This window comes from Microcaecilia unicolor, chromosome 13 (genome assembly GCF_901765095.1).
Source record: "Microcaecilia unicolor chromosome 13, aMicUni1.1, whole genome shotgun sequence".
Taxonomy (NCBI): Eukaryota; Metazoa; Chordata; class Amphibia; order Gymnophiona; family Siphonopidae; genus Microcaecilia; species Microcaecilia unicolor.
The window spans coordinates 92,681,601-92,699,877 of NC_044043.1; the positions used below are offsets into that span (position 1 = coordinate 92,681,601).

Sequence of the window (18,277 nt, forward strand, 5' to 3'; positions counted from 1 at the left end):
CTGTACATACATACATTGTGGGTGTTTGTGGGCACATTGATTCTCTGCACAGGTAAAGCCATGCATAAGTAGAGAGGAACATGAAATGTCGCCGAACCCAAGAGACGGACCCGGCAGCTCTTTAATATATCTCCAGGCCAGGGAAGGATGTGAAAGAGACAGTGGACGGATGGGTTTGAAATGCATAGAACGTGCACTTCTCATACTAGATTCTAATCCTCCGGGATAGAACTGGCTGTTGACGTATTCAGAGGTGCTCTAGATAAACTTGCGACATCACATAGAAGGTCTAAAAGATCATCAGTTAAAAGCGGGAAAGCAATGACCAATCAGTAAATAAATAAACATTGTAAGGTATTTGTGAAACCCATCACTGCAAAGAATCTGCTTTCTCCAGGATCACTACAAGGAATGCACTGATGCCCTTTGACCTTCCTGTATTGTGGAAGATGTCCCTTCCTCACAATAGTTTCTTTAAAGAGAAAATAGCTACCCTGACCACATGTGCTTGAGGGATGCTCTGTATTCCTTAGCAGTGCCTGACTGAGATAGTATCATTAGGAAAAGTGTGTCCTTTGCAAGAGAGGTGTTGGATTACACTTGGGTTTTAAAAGTTAGTAATGCTTCTGTATTTCTGGAGGTTAGGTACCTCTTACTTTGCTCTTTTTTGCTTCTCCAGTCCCTTGACTTGGAAGTCACCGCTGATGCTGATCTGCGGATTTTCACCACGCAGCCCAATCCTGCTGCTGCCTCCAGAGCTCAGTTCTTTCTGCAGCTTTCTCCAAGCCATTTCACCCTACTACAGTACAGGGATGGACTCTTCAGCCCTCTCCGAGACTTTCACCAGGTACGGCTACGCTGCATTTGTAGACTGTTTGTTTATAGCTCATATTCATTTTTCCTCTAAGGTCATAATACTGAGATAGTGTTACAATTATGACACCAAAGATGATGGAAGTGAGTTCTCCTGTGTTTGATACATCTGTGATTAGGACATTACTTTCAGCCATTGTAGAGCGCTGAGAAGTTAAATCCTTACACTTTACAGGGATTCCTGAGGCAGGCCTCCGTGGCCGAAACACGATTTGTGTCGAGTCCATTGCATACTTTGAATAAAACTTCTGATGTGGACTCTTTGAGTCCGTTGGGCATTTTGTTTTTCCATCATATTTGGTGTCACCTTCGCTGTGTTTGCCTGCTCGCATTGACCTGTTCGAGGGTCTTTTTTGTTCTTCTGTGTTTGTCAATTATATCAAAACCTGTGTTCACATAGGTGTATAGTAATCCCATATCATAACACAAAAGACAGCAAAAGCTGATCACCAGCCATATCGGAATTTAAAACTGACTCGAGGCTGGTTGCTCTGTGTTCTTGTGTAATGGCTTGGGCTAACCGTATCTTTAATCGGTGGTATTTACTCCCAGTCCTCGGCAGCTGCTAATGGGTCAGGTTTTCACAGTGCCCCTAATGAATGTGTGGGACACAACAGTGGGTTTTAAGCCTTGAAACTGTATTATTTCTTGAAGTGTATTTCTCTAGTTTGGCCAGCAGGTGGTGCATGTTTATGTTTAAAGCTCTTACAGAGAAATTACTGTTTGTTTTTTTTAGTCACAGATAGGAAGTAAGATGCAGTATACTTTTGAAAATTTGTTGTTCTGGGCTCTGATTGGCCCAGGAGCTCAAATTCATCTACGGTGCACTGGCTTTTTCTCCAGTCTTAGCCAAGGAGAAAAGAGAGAAGAATCTCTGCTGAGGCCCTGTGAACAGTTATATTTGATAACCTGTGAGCAGCTATATGTCCTGACCTCCCCGGGTACTATTTAGATAGTAAAGAAATGTTTAGTTAGTTTTATAATTGATCCATATTCAGTTACTTGTTTCTGTTTGCTCCTTTTCTGTTCATTGTTCTAACTTTACATGACGATAAACATTTTTAATTTATTGCCTCTGCTTGTCTGGACTGACCAAGAATCCTGGTGGTTTGTGTGTTGGGTCTGTGAGTGCTCGCTAGGAACTGGGGCCTCTGGGAGTGTGGCCCCAGTAACCTAGAAATCACGGGGGATAATTTGAGAGCGGGAGACTCGCCCAGAAACGATTGGGACTCGGTGGGAAGAGGGTGCTAGTGTAGAGCACAAGCAGCAGGTGCGGGCGGATCTGAGCTGTGCTGGGGATAGACATTCTAAGTGGCTGCGGGGTAGCTCCAGGCGGGTGGCTAGGCGTTTTGTGACAATATGCTTGAGAGATATTTGCATACAGTGGAGCTAATAGGCATTCAAGTCTCTCTCATGCATATTCATTAGGAATATCTTGAAAACCTTTAGATTGTAAGCTCCTTCGAGCAGGGACTGTCCTTTGTTAAACAGTGCAGCGCTGCGTAACCCTAGTAGCGCTCTAGAAATGTTAAGTAGTAGTAGTAAAACCTGACCTCTCGGTGGCCCTCGAGGACTGGGAGTGATTACCCTTATGCAGCCTTGAGGAGGGGGAGAATTAGAAAGCAAAGCCGAGCAGTGGCATGGAAAAAGGAACCCAATCATAAGCAAAATATAGACTAATTTTATACACGCATTAAGCATATTTAAATTTCTATTTAAACAGTACTAAAAAGTAGTATGTTTAATTTTTTTTTTCCTTTGTGCAAAGCACATGTAGTGCTGGTGCATGCAGTACTTTGGATGATGAAGAGCTAATGTTTTGGGATTCTTCGGTTCATAAGCCAGCACCAAGAACGTATCTGAGCACATGACAGGGCCCATTGGATTTTGCAGGAGTCGTAATTGTTTGTAGATGAGCTACATACAGGGTATAGAAAACCTCTAAATGCCTCAACAAGGGCAAGTGGTGGTGTTGAATTCTTCACCCACGCACATGGTAGCATCTGTCCTGTTTCTTTTATTCTCAGACTGCTTTGGTCAGCTTTGCGACCGTCGGAGAGAAGACCATGGTTGCTGTTCTCCACTGCAAGAACGAACTGGTGAGTGTCGGAGCTCTGAGCTGGGGCTTACGAGGTATTGAGTGGAGCAAACGGGGCATGGGGGACATTTAGTGTAGCCTGTGGAACTTGGAAGAGGATGGGTAACCAGAATAAGGGTCCTTTTACTAAGATGCACTGAAAAATGGCCTGCGGCAGTGTAGACGTGTGTTTTGGGTGTGTGCAGAATCATTTTTTTAAGTGCACCTGCAAAAAAATGCCTTTTAAAAATTTTTGCCGAAAACGGACATTCGGCAAAATGAAAATTTGCCACACATTCATTTTGGGTCTGAGACCTCACCGCCAGCCACTGACCTAGCAGTAAAATCTCACACGGTAACCGGGCGGTAACGACCTATGTGTGTCAAATGCCACTTGACGTGTGCCCAATACGCACGTCCGAAAATAAAAATTTTCAGTTGCGCGTATCAGACATTTGCCAAAAATGAAATTACCACCAGAGCCGCAGGATAACCGGGTGGTTACTCTATTTTGGCATGTGTTTGGCGTGCATAGATGCTTACACGGCTTAGTAAAAGGGCCCCATAGTGTCTGCAGCTGAGTTGAGTGAGCAGAGAGGTTGATGAAGGGGGTCCAGCTTAACTTCTGGAGCTGTCATGGAGGAGGAGAATTGGAGGGGAATGTACAGGAAAAGAATCCGCCAGAAGACAGAGAACTCAAAACAGCGCACGGAAAACAACAAAGTAGAATAAAAGTGGGAGAGCGACCAAGGATACCAAAGCCTGAGAAGATGTATAATAGTAGAAATGTTTATTGAAGTATAAAGACTCGACACAACGTTGTGTTTCGGCCTTTAGGCCTGCATCAGGAGTCTTATTTTCCAAAAAAACCTTCTTAGACAGAAATGATGAAAAACCTTCTTGAAGGGATAGTCTTCAAAAAGGCCGTTGCGAAATACAGTGCTCGTATGTCACGTTGCACTGAACGCTTTTTTGCAAATTTAAGCATTTCGCTACGAGCGTTCAGTGCAAATAGGACTCTTGATGCAGGCCTAAAGGCCGAAACACAACGTTGTGTCGAGTCTTTATACGTCAATAAACATTTCTACTATTACACATCTTCTCAGGCTTTGGTATTCTTGGTCGCTCTCCCACTTTTATTCTACTTTGGAGGAGAATTGGGAGTCAGCCGAACATGTGGAGCTCAGAGCTCAAGTTCTGTCCCAGGATTGGATGGGAGGTGCCCAGAGGAGCATCTGAAATTCTAGTCTGGAGCTGTGTAGATAATACCGGTGTCCTCGTCTTGTTTTAGGTTCAGCCGTCTGGATCTCCGGAGAGTGTAGCAGAACAGCCCAGTACACAGGTAAACAAAGAATGCTGTCCTCACCTCCCAGGTACAATTAACGGAGTCTTGACCTTCCTCTGCTTGTGGAATGACGCTGACTTAGACAAAACCGTCATACCCTTTCGTACAAAAAAATAAAGCTTAGTAGATGTAGCTAGTTTTATCGCAAATGAGAACAGACGAAGGACTCCAGGATTAAGCAGTATAATAAAATTTCCAACTGCTCCTGCCTGTACTTTAAGGGGATAAATTAATGAAACATTTCCCGTGTATAAAGCATGTATTACATGCAGAAACGGGTTCTTCTAACTTTGTATGGCCAGATACCTGCGTATAACTGAACATACGCTGTTAAAATTGACCATGCTTGTATGAGCACTGTGTAGGCCTTCTCGGACGCGGTTGGGTGGAGTAGAAATGACATAGCCTAGTGGTTAGAGCAGTGGATTGAGAACCAGACAATCAAGAGTTCCAATCCTTGAGGTGTATTTTCAAAGCACTTATTACAAATTTACATAGAAACGCATTTTCAAATACACCTCTGTGTAATTTTGTAAGTCTAAGTGCTTTGAAAATGAGCCCCTTTGAGGCATATTTTCAAAGCACTTAGCCTTCCAAAGTTCTATAGAAACCTATGGAACTTTGGAAGGCTAAGTGCTTTGAAAATGTGATCTTGGGTAAGTCACTTATTCCTCCATTGCCTCAGATATAAACTTAGACTGCAAGCTCTCCAGGGCCAGGGGAATATCTGTCCTATACCTGAATATAATTCACTTTCTGAGAAAGGCGTGAGCTAAATCTAAATCATTCGGATTCGTGCACCACTGGGTCTGGTCCCAGATTCCTATATTCCCGTTATAACATATGCAACTTTTTGGAACTTTGATGTGGGCTGTCTGTTGTAACGTTATCCCCACGTGACTTTATTTACAGTAGACACTTTTTTTGCTGAAAAAAAGCAGACAAGATAGAAATTCTGCATTAATGCCCTTTGTGCCTCAGACAAGGTGGTATGTTACCTGCAGTGTCATCGCCAGGAGCCCTTGTCGTAACTCTGGTGCTGTGGAGATCACCGTGACAGAAGACACACCTGCAGGGGGTGCTTATGTGGGTATGAGCCCAAGGGACTAGGGTTGTATCCATCAACCCCAGGATTTGGGTGTTTTTCCCATGCTCGAGGAGACCTTCTGGCTCTCAAGGCTCGTACCTTCTCCTGCAGCTTCAGCATCCTGTGACTGCTGGGCTGGTATCAAAAAGAGCCCCCAAAGACTCCAAGATTTGGGATGGCAGCAAGTGGCTCTTGTCTACATTGATCACCCACCTGAGTGATAGCAACCTCTGAACCACCTGGTTGGTAGCTTGTCATCCCTCCTCCTGCTTCTCAGACCAAGTTTTGACCAGTCAGTTGTTCAAATAGGGATTGACCATTGTGCCTTCCTTTTATAACTCCACAGCTATCACCATCATAATCTTGGTGAATGTTTGAGGTGCTGTGGCCAGAATGAAGCGGAGTGCTTGAAATCGAAAGTGCTGACCCAGGATGGTGAATCTTAAATAGCCTGGTATGGTTCCCAAATAAGAACATAAGAATAGCCATATTGGGTCCTGCTTCCAACAGTTACTTTGTTATGAAAATATTGAAGGGGTCAGGGTTGCACCGATGCTTATACAGTATTATTATTCAGTAGTTCTCAGTATATGCACTTCTCTGCTGGTAGGAGTGCATATACCCACTGGTCTGGAATGGTCTGAAGTGACTCCAGGAAAGCAAATTAGCAGGTAAGACCTAATTTCTCCATTCTGGACTGGTCTGGTGGGACGAATAGGAATGGAAAATGGACTACTTTACCCTTCCAAATGTGCTGTCCTCCACCCTGGAAGCAGCTGTAAAGCTTCTGAAACACTTTGAGATCCCTTGTGGAGGGCCATGTCTCTATAGGTGCAAACAAATTGTGTCAGTCCTAATCTGAGTACTGGTCCATCTTCACTGCATAGAGTTAGTTGTGTGCACGGTTACATGCAGTTTGATATGACATGGGAGCCATTTGAGATATATAAGGGGAAGGACAGTAGCAAGAGGAACCGAAAGAGTCAGTGCAGTGCCCCCAAAGCGATCCCATCATTTATATCGCCAGGAGTACATTATAGGACGTTATTGGTCCCGGGGAGTTATTTTCTTACTGGCCCATGGAGTATCAAACTAGACTGAAATCCAGGAAAAAGGGTTTCACTAAACCCCTCTCTCCCTACCCCCCCCCCCCCCCCCCCCCCCACTTTCTCTGCAGCACATGCTTCACCTTAACAAGGTTATCACTTTCCCCTTTTATTTTTTTTTTTCTTCTTCTGCTTCAGGGGTCTTTGCTGTGTCCGAATCAAACATACAACATTAACCTGTACTTGGCAGAGACTGGACGCAGATTGCTGGACACGACCATTACGTTAAGCTTGGACCACAGCGGTGTCACACCAGAACAGGTGATCCCAGGAAACGCGTTCTGTATTGGATACAAGATAATGAGCGGAGTAGAGCGGACAGATGTGAAGCGTTTGTTTACGCTTTCAAACAACAACAAAACCAGGGGACACACGATGAAGCTAGACTATGGTAGATTTAAAACAAATAGGAGAAAGTTTTTCTTTACTCAGCGCGTGGTTGGACTCTGGAACTCGTTGCCGGAGAATGTAGTGACAGCAGCTGGCCTTATGGAGTTTAAGGGGGGTTTGGACAGATTCCTGAAGGAAAAGTCCATTTAACATTATTAAAAAATATGTTTTTTTTTTTTTTTTGGGGGGGGGGGGGGGTTGCCGGGTTCTTGAAGCCTGGATTGGCCGCTGTCAGAGACAGGATACTGGGCTTCATGGACCCTTGGTCTTTTCCCACTGTGGTGGTGCTTATGTACTTATGTACTGCCTGTTGGTAAAACCATCCGCTCCAATAGTTCAGCAGTGTGTGGCAGGTGTTCTTAATAAGTTTGTGAGTTGAGGTATCATGTCAAGCAAGTAGAGGTGAGAACCTTGCAAAGTGGAATGACATCTGTTCAAAGCCAGCCCGTTCATTAGTCAGGTCTAGATAGTTCTCTAGGGCAGAAGCTTCAGGAGAGGGTGGGGTCACCAAAGAGTAGCTGTAAGCAAAGCAAAATAGGTTCTGACAACTTTTCAAACTGTCCATCTAGGAGGGGTGGTGTTGCAGTGATCATGATTGTTGGAGGGCCTGAAAGTTAATTGAGCAGGCGCAAGACTGAAGGTTTGCCTAGATGCCTAATTTCCTTGTTAAAAGTGGTACTTCTAGCTGTTGAATTAAAAGGTGAAAAAGTTCCCTTCTTTGGCACAGTTGAATGATGTATTTCTGTGTCACAGAGAAGATGGCTGGGACCAGGTAGTCATTTTAGGCTTTGGAATTGGTTGAAAGTCTTTGTACCCACCACATTGTCCATTTTTCCTGTGGAGAAAAGTTTTTTTTCTAATATAAGTATGTTAAGAAAATCTGCCAGGTATCTATCTGGGCCCAAGCACATGCTCTAGATCCCCAGTTCCCCCAAGAACAGCCATTGCTTTCTGTGGAGGAGACCTAAGAAAAGGTTCCCTGTAGTACACCCTTGGTGTTAAATTAACTATCCCTCTGTAGAGCCACACTGAGCCGAGGCTGACTCCCATGTTCCTGGAGAAGATGGAGGTAATATTTAAAATAGTGAGCACCTGATGTGGTATTTGGAGAATACATAGACTTCAAGCTGACACTCATAACCAGGGTTAGTGTCACAATACATTGCCCTTAGATTTGATATAAAACCTGTATATTTATAAAGCAGGTTGTGTGTGACTGCTATAAGAAACCTGTTGTTTCCTTTGACAGTTGTATATCCAGGTATTTCTGAAGAAAGATGACTCTGTGGGGTATCGCGCTTTGGTTCAGACAAAGGATCACACGCTGCTTTTCTTGCAACAGCCAGGTGAGACCAAGATGCAGGCTCGGCTGGCTCTACGCTCCAGGGGGAAATTCCTAATTCACCCTTCCTCCCACCCTCCTTTGAGATGACTGCTGCCTCTTTCTGTAGGCCAGACTGCCACTTCCATCCTTTAGCTTACAGTCTCAGACCTGCTCTGAGGGATTCACATTTCCATTATGTAACTTCCCTCTGTTCTAGAACCTGTGGGGATAGTTGTGTCCATCAACCAGCAGGTGGAGATAGAGAACTGAAAACTGAGCTGAGACATCTCTCTCTTGGCATCCAGCCAAGCTCCTCAGTATTTTCTATCTCCAGTAGGTGGATGGACACACTTGCTTTTTAGCCTCTGGTTCTGAGTGCTTTGCTCCTGGTCCAGTTAGTCAACTGGTCCCCAGTTAAGCTTTGTGGGTGGCTTAAGTCTGCAAAGTCCCATCTGGAGGAGCTGAGGAATACAGAGAGATACATAGAGGAGACCTACAGGAACATTGTAGAGAAGTCCCACCTCCAGCCTGGTAGCCCCTGTGCTGCCTTGGAGAAGGGAGGTCTCCTAAAAGGAGATTATCACTCTGATGAAGTAGGAAATAATCCTGTAGCCAGGACCTGCCCACCAGAGGGAGCAATATCCTCTTGCACACAGGATGTGTCTCCAGAAGCTTCTGCCCAGGACGGAAGGGTTGGAACGGCTGTTGTAGTTGGTGATTCGATCATTAGGTATGTAGATAGCTGGGTAGCTGGTGGATGTGAGGATTGCCTGATCAATTACCTGCCATTTTAGATGTAGTCCTTAGTGGAACGCAAAGCATAGTTCGAAAGGTAATGGTGTTGGGTTCGCTAGGAAACTGATCATAATCCAGACTGCCCCAATTTGACTGCCCCTATCAGACTAACTGTTCACGTGTCCTTTAGATTGTAAGCTCTTTGAGCAGGGACTGTCCTTCTATGTTAAATTGTACAGCGCTGCGTAACCCTAGTAGCGCTTTAGAAATGTTAAGTAGTAGTAGTAGTAACATGATCAAATTTGTGCTGATATCTGGAGTGAAGTCACTAAGGAAATCTAATGTAGCAGCATTTAATTTTCGAAAGGGCAACTACAATATAATGAAGAAAATGGTTAAAAAGAAGATAAAAGGATTGGCCACAAAGGTTAGGACTTTAAATCGGGCATGAACGTTACTTAAAAATACCATTGTGGAAGCCCAGACCAGATGCATTCCACATATTTACCAAGGTGGAAGGAAGAGAAAATGACAGCCAGCATGGTTAAAAGGTGAAGTGAAAGAGGTTATTACAGCCAAAAGAACATCCTTCAAAGAATGAGAAAAGGATCCGAATGAAGAAAATAAGGAGCAACATAAGCACTGGCAAGCTAGATGCAAGGCATTGATAAAGAAGGCTAAAAGAGAATATGAAGAAAAACTAGCTGCAGAGACAAAAACGCATAGTAACAACTTTTTCAGGTACATCAGAAGCAGAAAGCCTGTGAGGGAATCCGTGGGACCGTTAGATCATGAAGGAGCAAAAGGGGCACTCAGGAAGGACAAGGTCATAGTGGAGAGATTGAATGAATTATTCGGTCTTTATGGAAGAAGGTGTAGAAGATCTACCTGTATCAGAAATGGTTTTCAAGGGTGACAATGCAGAGGAACTGAAAGAAATCTCTATGAACCTGGAAGATGTGCTGAGCCAAATCGACAAGTTAGTGATAAATCACCTGGATCAGATGGTAAACACCCCAGGGTACTGAAAGAACATGAAATTGCTGATTTGCTACTATTGATCTTCAATTTGTCATTAAAAACGTCCATAGTACCTGAGGATTGGAGGGTGGGCAATGTGATGCCAATTTTTAAAAAGGGTTTCAGGGATGATCCGGAATGGTTTAAAGGGATAGCATGGGTTCAGCCAAGGGGAAGTCTTGACTCACCAATTTGCTTCATTTCTTTGAAGATGTGAATAAACATGTGGATAAAGATGAGCCAGAAAACACAAACCAGGAAACTTGAACGAGCATGGAAAAAAACAAAAGATGAACATACACTCAATGCATAGAAACGAATACACAGAAAATACAAATATGCAATAAGACAAACCAAAAGGTCATACTACAAAACTAAAATAGGATCGAATTACAAAGATCTGAAGAAACTATTCCAAATCGTAAATAAGTTACTAGACACCACCCCTATCACCACAACCAACACAGACATCCCACCCGCAGACAAACTTGCTAGCTACTTTAACGAAAAAATAATAAAATTACGCAGCACACTTCCTCAGCACAACACCGACATCGAACACTTCATCAACAACCTGGATCTATTCCCTGGTGGATACCCAACTGACCGTATCTGGACAACATTTACCCTCCTCACCATTGAATCAGTTACACAAGCGACTTATAGGTTCACCAACACCCACTGCAAACTGGACATATTTCCCAGTCATCTACTTAAATCCGCTCCCGGATGCTTCATAGCAGACCTCACATCCCACCTCAACTTCATGCTACAACAAGGTCTCTTCCCCCGAGGAATATGGTAACATACTACTCACCCCAATACCAAAAGACACTAAGAAAAACAGAAATGACCTCACTACTACTACTACTACTTAACATTTCTAGAGCGCTACTAGGGTTACGCAGCGCTGTACAATTTAACAAAGAGAGACAGTCCCTGCTCAAAGAGCTTACAATCTAATAGACAAGTGAACGGTCGTCTATTCCACTAGTAGTCAAACTGATGGAAAGCTTGGTGACCAAACAGCTTACGGAATAAATGGACAAGTTCTTAATACTACATGACTCACAATCAAGATTCCGCCCCCACCACAGTAGTGAAACTGTCCTAGTCACTCTCCTGGCGAAATTCAAACAGGAAATAACCACAGGTAAAAGCATCCTTCTCCTCCAATTCGACATGTTGAGCGCATTTGACATGGTAAACCACAGTGTACTACTAAGACTCCTTGGCCACTTTGGGATCGATGGAAACATACTTAACTGGATCAAGGGCTTTCTAACCACCAGAACATACCAAGTAAAATCAAATTCAAACATACCACCACCGTGGAAAGCAGCCTGCGGAGTACCCCAAGGATCACTACTATCACCAATACTCTTCAACATATCGAATATGAGTTTAGTGAAGTTCTTTCCAGCGCCTAAATTTGGGCACCATTTACTGAATACGACTCTTAGATTGTGAATACTTACCCCGATGGACTGCTCTACGTATGTCCAGTAGCACTGTCAAAATAAGTATGATTATGTTGGATCCTGTAGATTGGACTCTTTATAGCTCTGCCTTTTGCTGTTAGGGAGTCGCCCTGTCTGTCTTGCCGGTTGGTTCTTTTCTTACCGATCCGTGACGAGCTTTGTGGCTAAACATTCATTCGACTCTCCTTGTTTGCAGGAAAAATTCTGTGGAGTCGCGAAGAGTCGCTAGCGGAAGTCGTTACGATGGAGATGGTGGACTTGCCATTGACAGGTGCTCAGGCGGAGCTTGAGGGAGAGTTTGGGAAGAAAGCAGGTATGATTGCTTATATTAAGCTTAAATGACTTGTGCACTTGTTTTTCTAGTCCCACCTAAAACGCCCACCCAGAAACGCTTTTCTTAAATTTAGCCACAACGTGCTTTCATTTGGCTCTGTTGATGGTAGGTAGCTACACAGTTTCTGTGAATAAAATGGCTCTGAAAATTGTCTTCACTTTACGCATTGTGTTGGTTTCTCTCTGTCTTCCTTACCGCTCCACATTTTCTGCTGAATGATAGACTAATGTAGGGTTAGCAGATGAAGTTATGTTCTTTGCCCTTCCTGTTCCTAACATGCTATGTTACAGTGTAAGAGGAAAGGAAAGGGGATGGGATTTCATATACTGCCTTTCTGCGGTTACAGTCAAAGCAGTTTACATATTGTATAGGGGTGCTTATTTTGTAACTGGGGCAATGGAGGGTTAAGTGACTTGTCTAGAGTCACAAGGAGATGTAGTGGGAATCGAACCCAGCTCCCCTGGTTCTCAGGTCACTGCACAAACCTTTAGGCTACTCCTTTTTTTTTTTTGTTACATTTGTACCCTGCGCTTTCCCACTCATGCACTCAATGCGGCTTACATGGGGCAATGGAGGGTTAAGTGACTTGCCCAGAGTCACAAGGAGGTGCCTGTGCCTGAAGTGGGAATCGAACTCAGTTCCTCAGGACCAAAGTCCACCACCCTAACCACTAGGCCACTCCTCCACTGTTGCCACTATTTGAGATTCTATGTTGCTATTCCACTAGCAACATTCCATGTAGAAGTCAGCCCTTGCAGATCACCAATGTGGCCGCGCAGGCTTCTGCTTCTGTGAGTCTGACGTCCTGCACGTACGTGCAGGACGTCAGACTCACAGAAACAGAAGCCTGCGCAGCCTTCTACATGGAATGTTGCTAGTGGAATAGCAACATTCCATGTAGAATCTCCAATAGTAGCAACATTCCATGTAGAATCTCCAATAGTATCTATTTTATTTTTGTTACATTTGTACCCTGTGCTTTCCCACTCATGGCAAGCTCAATGCGGTTTACATGGGGCAATGGAGGGTTAAGTGACTTGCCCAGAGTCACAAGGAGCTGCCTGTGCCTGAAGTGGGAATCCAACTCAGTTCCCCAGGACCAAAGTCCACCACCCTAACCACTAGGCCACTCCTCCACTCACTCTCACAGCACGTCAAACTGGGCCTTGTTTGGAAAGCGTTAGGGACCCCCAGGGATATGGAAAATCTTTAATAACTGGTTCCTCACAATTGGCAGCCTAAATCAGTGATTCCCAAACCTGGTCCTGCAGGCAGCCCAACCAATCAGGTTTTCAGGATATCCACAGTGAATATTCATGACAAGAGATTTGCATGCGTTGCCTCCACTGCATGCAAATCTCTGTCATGAATATTCATTATGGATAGCCTGAAAACCAGACTGGTTGGGGTGCCTCCGGGACTAGGTTTGGGAATCAGCGGTCTAAATAGTATGCCCCTTAGTGCTGGGTTTTAGAATTTCCAATACCGTCAACAGCTCCTGGGCATGGACGCTGATGTCGAAGGCGGGAAAGACAAGCTAAGATATGTCCTTGTATTTTTTTGTGTGTGATCAAATGAAATGTTTCTTATTTTCCTGCTGCGTTGGACTCAGCCATTCAAGGTAACTTCTCTTTTCCATGGTGTCTGCTGTCCCCGTGTTGCATGTCTTCTTGGACTGTTCTGTCCTGGGTGGTGGTGGCTCTTTGCTTATGCTGGGACCGATGTAGAGATGAGCTGCTTTGTAGCTTTAGAGGTGTTCTTGCACCCAATTTCCTGATTTAGCTTTCTTCCCAGTCTCTGTGCTTACGATGCTGACTTTTTGATGTGCAGTCTTAAGGCAGTGTTTCCCAAACTGCGCCGCACCAAACTCACGGGTGCAAACAGGACAGATGGGAGGTTCACAGCCAAGCGCCAGGACATCGCTTAATTTCAACATATTTAAACAAAGTTAAGTTCCAGGAAACCTACATACACTATGGCTGGGGCAAGCTACTGATCATAGCTCAGCTGTGATTGGTCACATAAGTACATAAGTAATGCCATACTGGGAAAAGACCAAAGGTCCATTGAGCCCAGCATCCTGTCCCCAGCAGCGGCCAATCCAGGTCAAGGGCACCTGGCGAGCTACCCAAACGTACAAACATTTTATACATGTTATTCCCGAAATTGTGGATTTTTACCAAGTCCATTTAGTAGCGGTCTATGGACTTGTTCTTTAGGAAACCGTCCAACCCCATTTTTAAACTCTGCCAAGCTAACCGCCTTCACTACATTCTCTGGCAACGAATTCCAGAGTTTAATTACACGTTGGGTGAAGAAATATTTTCTCCGATTTGTTTTAAATTTACTACCCTGTACTTTCATCGCATGCCCCCTAGTCTTAGTATTTTTGGAAAGCATGAACAGACGCTTCACATCCACCTGTTCCACTCCACTCATTATTTTATATACCTCTATCATGTCTCCCCTCAGCCGTCTCTTCTCCAAGCTGAAAAGCCCTAACCTCCTTATTCTTTCTTCATAGGGAAGTTGTCCCATCCCCGCTATCATTTTAGTCGCCCTTCGCTGCATCTTTTCCAGTTCTACTATTTCTTGAGATGCAGCGACCAGAATTGAACACAATATGGTGCGGTTGCACCATGGAGCGATACAACGGCATTATAACATCCTCACATTTGTTCTCCATACCTTTCCTAATAATACCCAACATTCTATTTGCTTTCCTAGCCGCAGCAGCACACTAAGCAGAAGGTTTCAGTGTATTATCAACGACGACATCCAGATCCCTTTCTTGGTCCGTAACTCCTAACTTGGAACCTTGCATGACGTAGCTGGCCTGTCTGGCTCCTAAAAGGGCGATCCTGATTGGGAAGCAAGGAGTGAGGCTCTTTGTTTGCAAATCAGGAGATCACCCTTTTAGGTGCCAGACAGGCTTCTTGACCAATCACAGCTGAGCTGTGATCAGTAGCTTTCCGCAGCCATGTGTGGCAGGAAAACAGCGGTCCTCTGTCGGTGAGAGAGATTTTGTACGCAGCTGGCAGAGAGAAACAAAGATAAGCACAATCCTGACCCTGTAAGAACGGAAGTTAAAAAATCACGAAACCAAGGGGAGGTTTCTGGGTTAGCGACAGGCACCATGTGGAAATCGCTGTTGGTGCCAGTGATCCGTTCAAGCAGAGGGAGAATTGTGGGTGGGGGAGAAAGGAGAGATGCTGCAGGAGGAATGAGGAGCATAAGTGCTCGACATGAGTTGGAGGGGGGTGAAATCTTGTATATGGGGGTCGAGGGGAGGGAGAGAAGCTGCTTGGAAGGGGGAGAGGGGCCAGAGAGGAAGAAATGTTGGACATAGGGTGGAGGGAAGGGAGAGATGGTGCATGGGGGAGAGAGGGAGATATGGGACATGATGTGTAGTAGGGGGGAGGGGCGTTAGAGACCTGTGTGGCCAGAGGGTGCCGTGAACGGAAAAAGTTTGGGAACTACTGTCTATATGAAGGCTCATTTTGCACAGCATATTGAGGATGGAATTGGAATATCCAAGTTGGGACTTTCATAATTTCTCTGGTATTTTACACAAGGTTCTGCCAAATGCAAAGCCTTTTGTAAAATATTTAGCAGGTTGCTGGCCAAGTACACATGCTTTTTGCTAGCGCATTCAGCAGGGGAAGCCATTTCACAAAATTGGGGGTGTGGGGGAGAGCAGCCCCATGTGGCATCTTGTTTATGTAGCTGCCGGCAGTTGCACACACAACTCTCAATTCCAGAACTATCCATGTAATCACGGACATGCAGAATGGCTTTATTTCAGAACATTGTAAGTATAGTAGCCAGCAGTTAAGGTGCAAAACCCCGAAGGGCCCTTTTTCCCTATTTTAAATACCGGACTATCCGGGGGCTTAGCACAGTAGCTCTCTTAGACAATCCTGACCATCCCTGGCTGACACGGGCACCTTCTCTGAGGCACAGTGATGCTTGGAGGTGCAATACATCCATTTTTAAATGTATACATGTATTTATGCACACAGATGCTTTTAAAATGACTTCCAAAGTGACTTGAAATGTTTGCATTAGTAATTAAAGCAATTTTTCTTAGCATCAGAGCAGGTGAATCCAGCAGGTTGAGATATATGGCTGAGTTCAGTTTTGCTCTCTAGGACAGTAAGACTTTTGGCGATCCAGTCTGTTCATGCTTTCCAAAAATACTAGGACTAGGGGGCATGCGATGAAACTACAGTGTAGTAAATTTAAAACAAATCGGAGAAAATGTTTCTTCATCCAACCCATAATTAAACTCTGGAATTCGTTGCCGGAGAACGTGGTGAAGGCGGTTAGCTTGGCAGAGTTTAAAAAGGGGTTAGACGGTTTCCTAAAGGACAAGTCCATAAACCACTACTAAATGGACTTGGGAAAAATCCACAATTCCAGGGATAACATGTATAGAATGTTTGTACGTTTGGGAAGCTTGCAAGGTGCCCTTGGCCTGGATTGGCCACTGTCGTGGACAGGATGCTGGGCTCGATGGACACTTGGTCTTTTCCCAGTGTGGCAGTACTTATGTACAGTATTGCTCCATTTCCAGCAGGCAGTGGACGGTCTGTCATAAGCTCCTGGATTCATTGCTGCACTTCAGCTCCTGTTCCAGTGTGTGGCAGCAACAGGCAAAAAAAAAAAGCAAACAGGATGCTAGGAATTATAAGGAAAGGGATAGAAAATAAGACACAGAATATTTTAATGCCTCCGTATTGCTCTATGGTGCTACCTCACCTTGAATATTGCGTTCGATTCTGGTTGCTATATCTTAAAAAAGATATAGCAGAATTAGAAAAGGTTCAAAGGAGAGTGACCAAAATGATTAAGGAGATTGAACTCCTTTCGTATGAGGAAAGGCTAAAGAGGTTAGGGCTCTTCAGCTTAGAAAAGAGACAACTGAGGTGGGATATGACTGAGGTGCAGGACGTCAGACTCACAGAAACAGAAGCCTGCGCGGCCGCATTGCTGATCAGCAAGGGCAGACTTCTACATGGAATGTTGCTAGTGGAATAGCAACATTAACATTCCATGTAGAATCTCAACTAGGGAAAGGGATATGAGACTTGATATACTGCCTTTCTGTGGTTTACATAGTATATACAGATACTTATTGATACCTGGGACAATGGAGGGTTGAGTGACTTACCCAAGGTCACAAGGAGCTGCAGTGGGAATTGAAACCAGTTCCCCAGGATCAAAGTCCACAGCACTAACCACTAGGCTACTCCTCCACTCAAAGACCAATTCCCGATCGGTTAGCTGTGTCTGCATTTGAGGGAGATGGATTCTGTTGTACCCCGACTGAATTAAGCTCTCATTCTGTCCTTTCCGCAGATGGCTTGCTGGGCATGTTTCTGAAGCGCTTGTCCTCCCAGGTCATACTCCTGCAGTCCTGGACCGCCCACCTCTGGAAAATGTTCTACGACGCTCGCAAACCGCGCAGCCAAATCAAGAACGAGATCCATATCGATACCTTGGCTAGAGATGAGTTTAATCTGCAGAAAATGATGGTGATGGTGACAGCCTCGGGGAAGGTGAGTGATGGTGGGGAAGTGACTTGGAGCGGATGCAGAGCAAAACTTGTGGGTGAGCTTTAGTGAAAAACTTTGTTCTTGTTGGCAAGTGTATAGGAGAATATGGAATAGGGAAATGTAAGGCGAGGGCTCTTGTTTATTGAGGGAAGGGTGTAGGGCAGGCTTGTCCAGGGAGGAAGGGATGCCAGACCACACTCATGGGAGGGAGGCAGATAGTTATTATTGATTATTAATTTATTATTAACTAGGATTTATTTACCGCCTTTCGGAAAGAATTCACTCAAGGTGATGTACAGTAAGAATAAATCAGACATAAGGAATAGACAATTACAGCAATAAAAATATTCAAATAACAATACAAAGCATGGCATAGTTAATCTCAGCATTAACTGCGATTAATGTGCAGCCATAATTTTCAGTGAACTGTTCTTATGTGTGCACCATTTTGGTATAAACTGTTGCTTTGTACATTTCAGTTATTTGGTATTGAGAGCAGCTCTGGCACAATCCTCTGGAGACAGTACCTGCAGAACGTCCGTCCAGGGTCCTCTTTTAAGTTGGTGGTCCAGAGGACCACAGCCCACTTCCCGCACCCTCCTCAGTGCACCCTCCTGGTCAAAGATAAGGTGAGTCCTCTGGGTCTTAACTGCTTATCCTGGAACAGGAAAGGTTACCAGAATCCAAACGGAAGCAAAATTGGAACCGATTCCTAGATAAACCCTATTCACAGAAAAAACAAGCACGCTTGCCTGAAATTTGTTAGTCTTAGATACAGAGAAAGTAGTGAAAAAGCACTGAGGAAGGGAGAGAGGAAGATGAGAAAAGGTTGCTTACTGCTTTTGGGCAGGGGCATAGCTAGACCTCGTGGAGGGAAGGGGCCAGAGCCCGAGATGGGGGGGGGGGGGGCACGTTTTTGTCTGCCGCTCCCCGCCACCTCGCCGCTG

General features: G+C 44.6%; 1 protein-coding gene across 1 annotated transcript in view; it reads left to right on the plus strand.

Moving 5' to 3' along the window:
* Positions 1 to 18,277, plus strand: part of EMC1 (ER membrane protein complex subunit 1) — a 44,964-nt gene that overhangs the window by 12,419 nt on the left and 14,268 nt on the right. The window contains exons 8-15 of the mRNA XM_030222420.1: positions 680 to 847; positions 2,901 to 2,972; positions 4,242 to 4,292; positions 6,627 to 6,749; positions 8,128 to 8,224; positions 11,635 to 11,751; positions 17,134 to 17,333; positions 17,810 to 17,959. Coding sequence (XP_030078280.1) covers positions 680 to 847; positions 2,901 to 2,972; positions 4,242 to 4,292; positions 6,627 to 6,749; positions 8,128 to 8,224; positions 11,635 to 11,751; positions 17,134 to 17,333; positions 17,810 to 17,959 — 978 coding nt within the window. The remainder of the gene's footprint in view (positions 1 to 679; positions 848 to 2,900; positions 2,973 to 4,241; positions 4,293 to 6,626; positions 6,750 to 8,127; positions 8,225 to 11,634; positions 11,752 to 17,133; positions 17,334 to 17,809; positions 17,960 to 18,277) is intronic.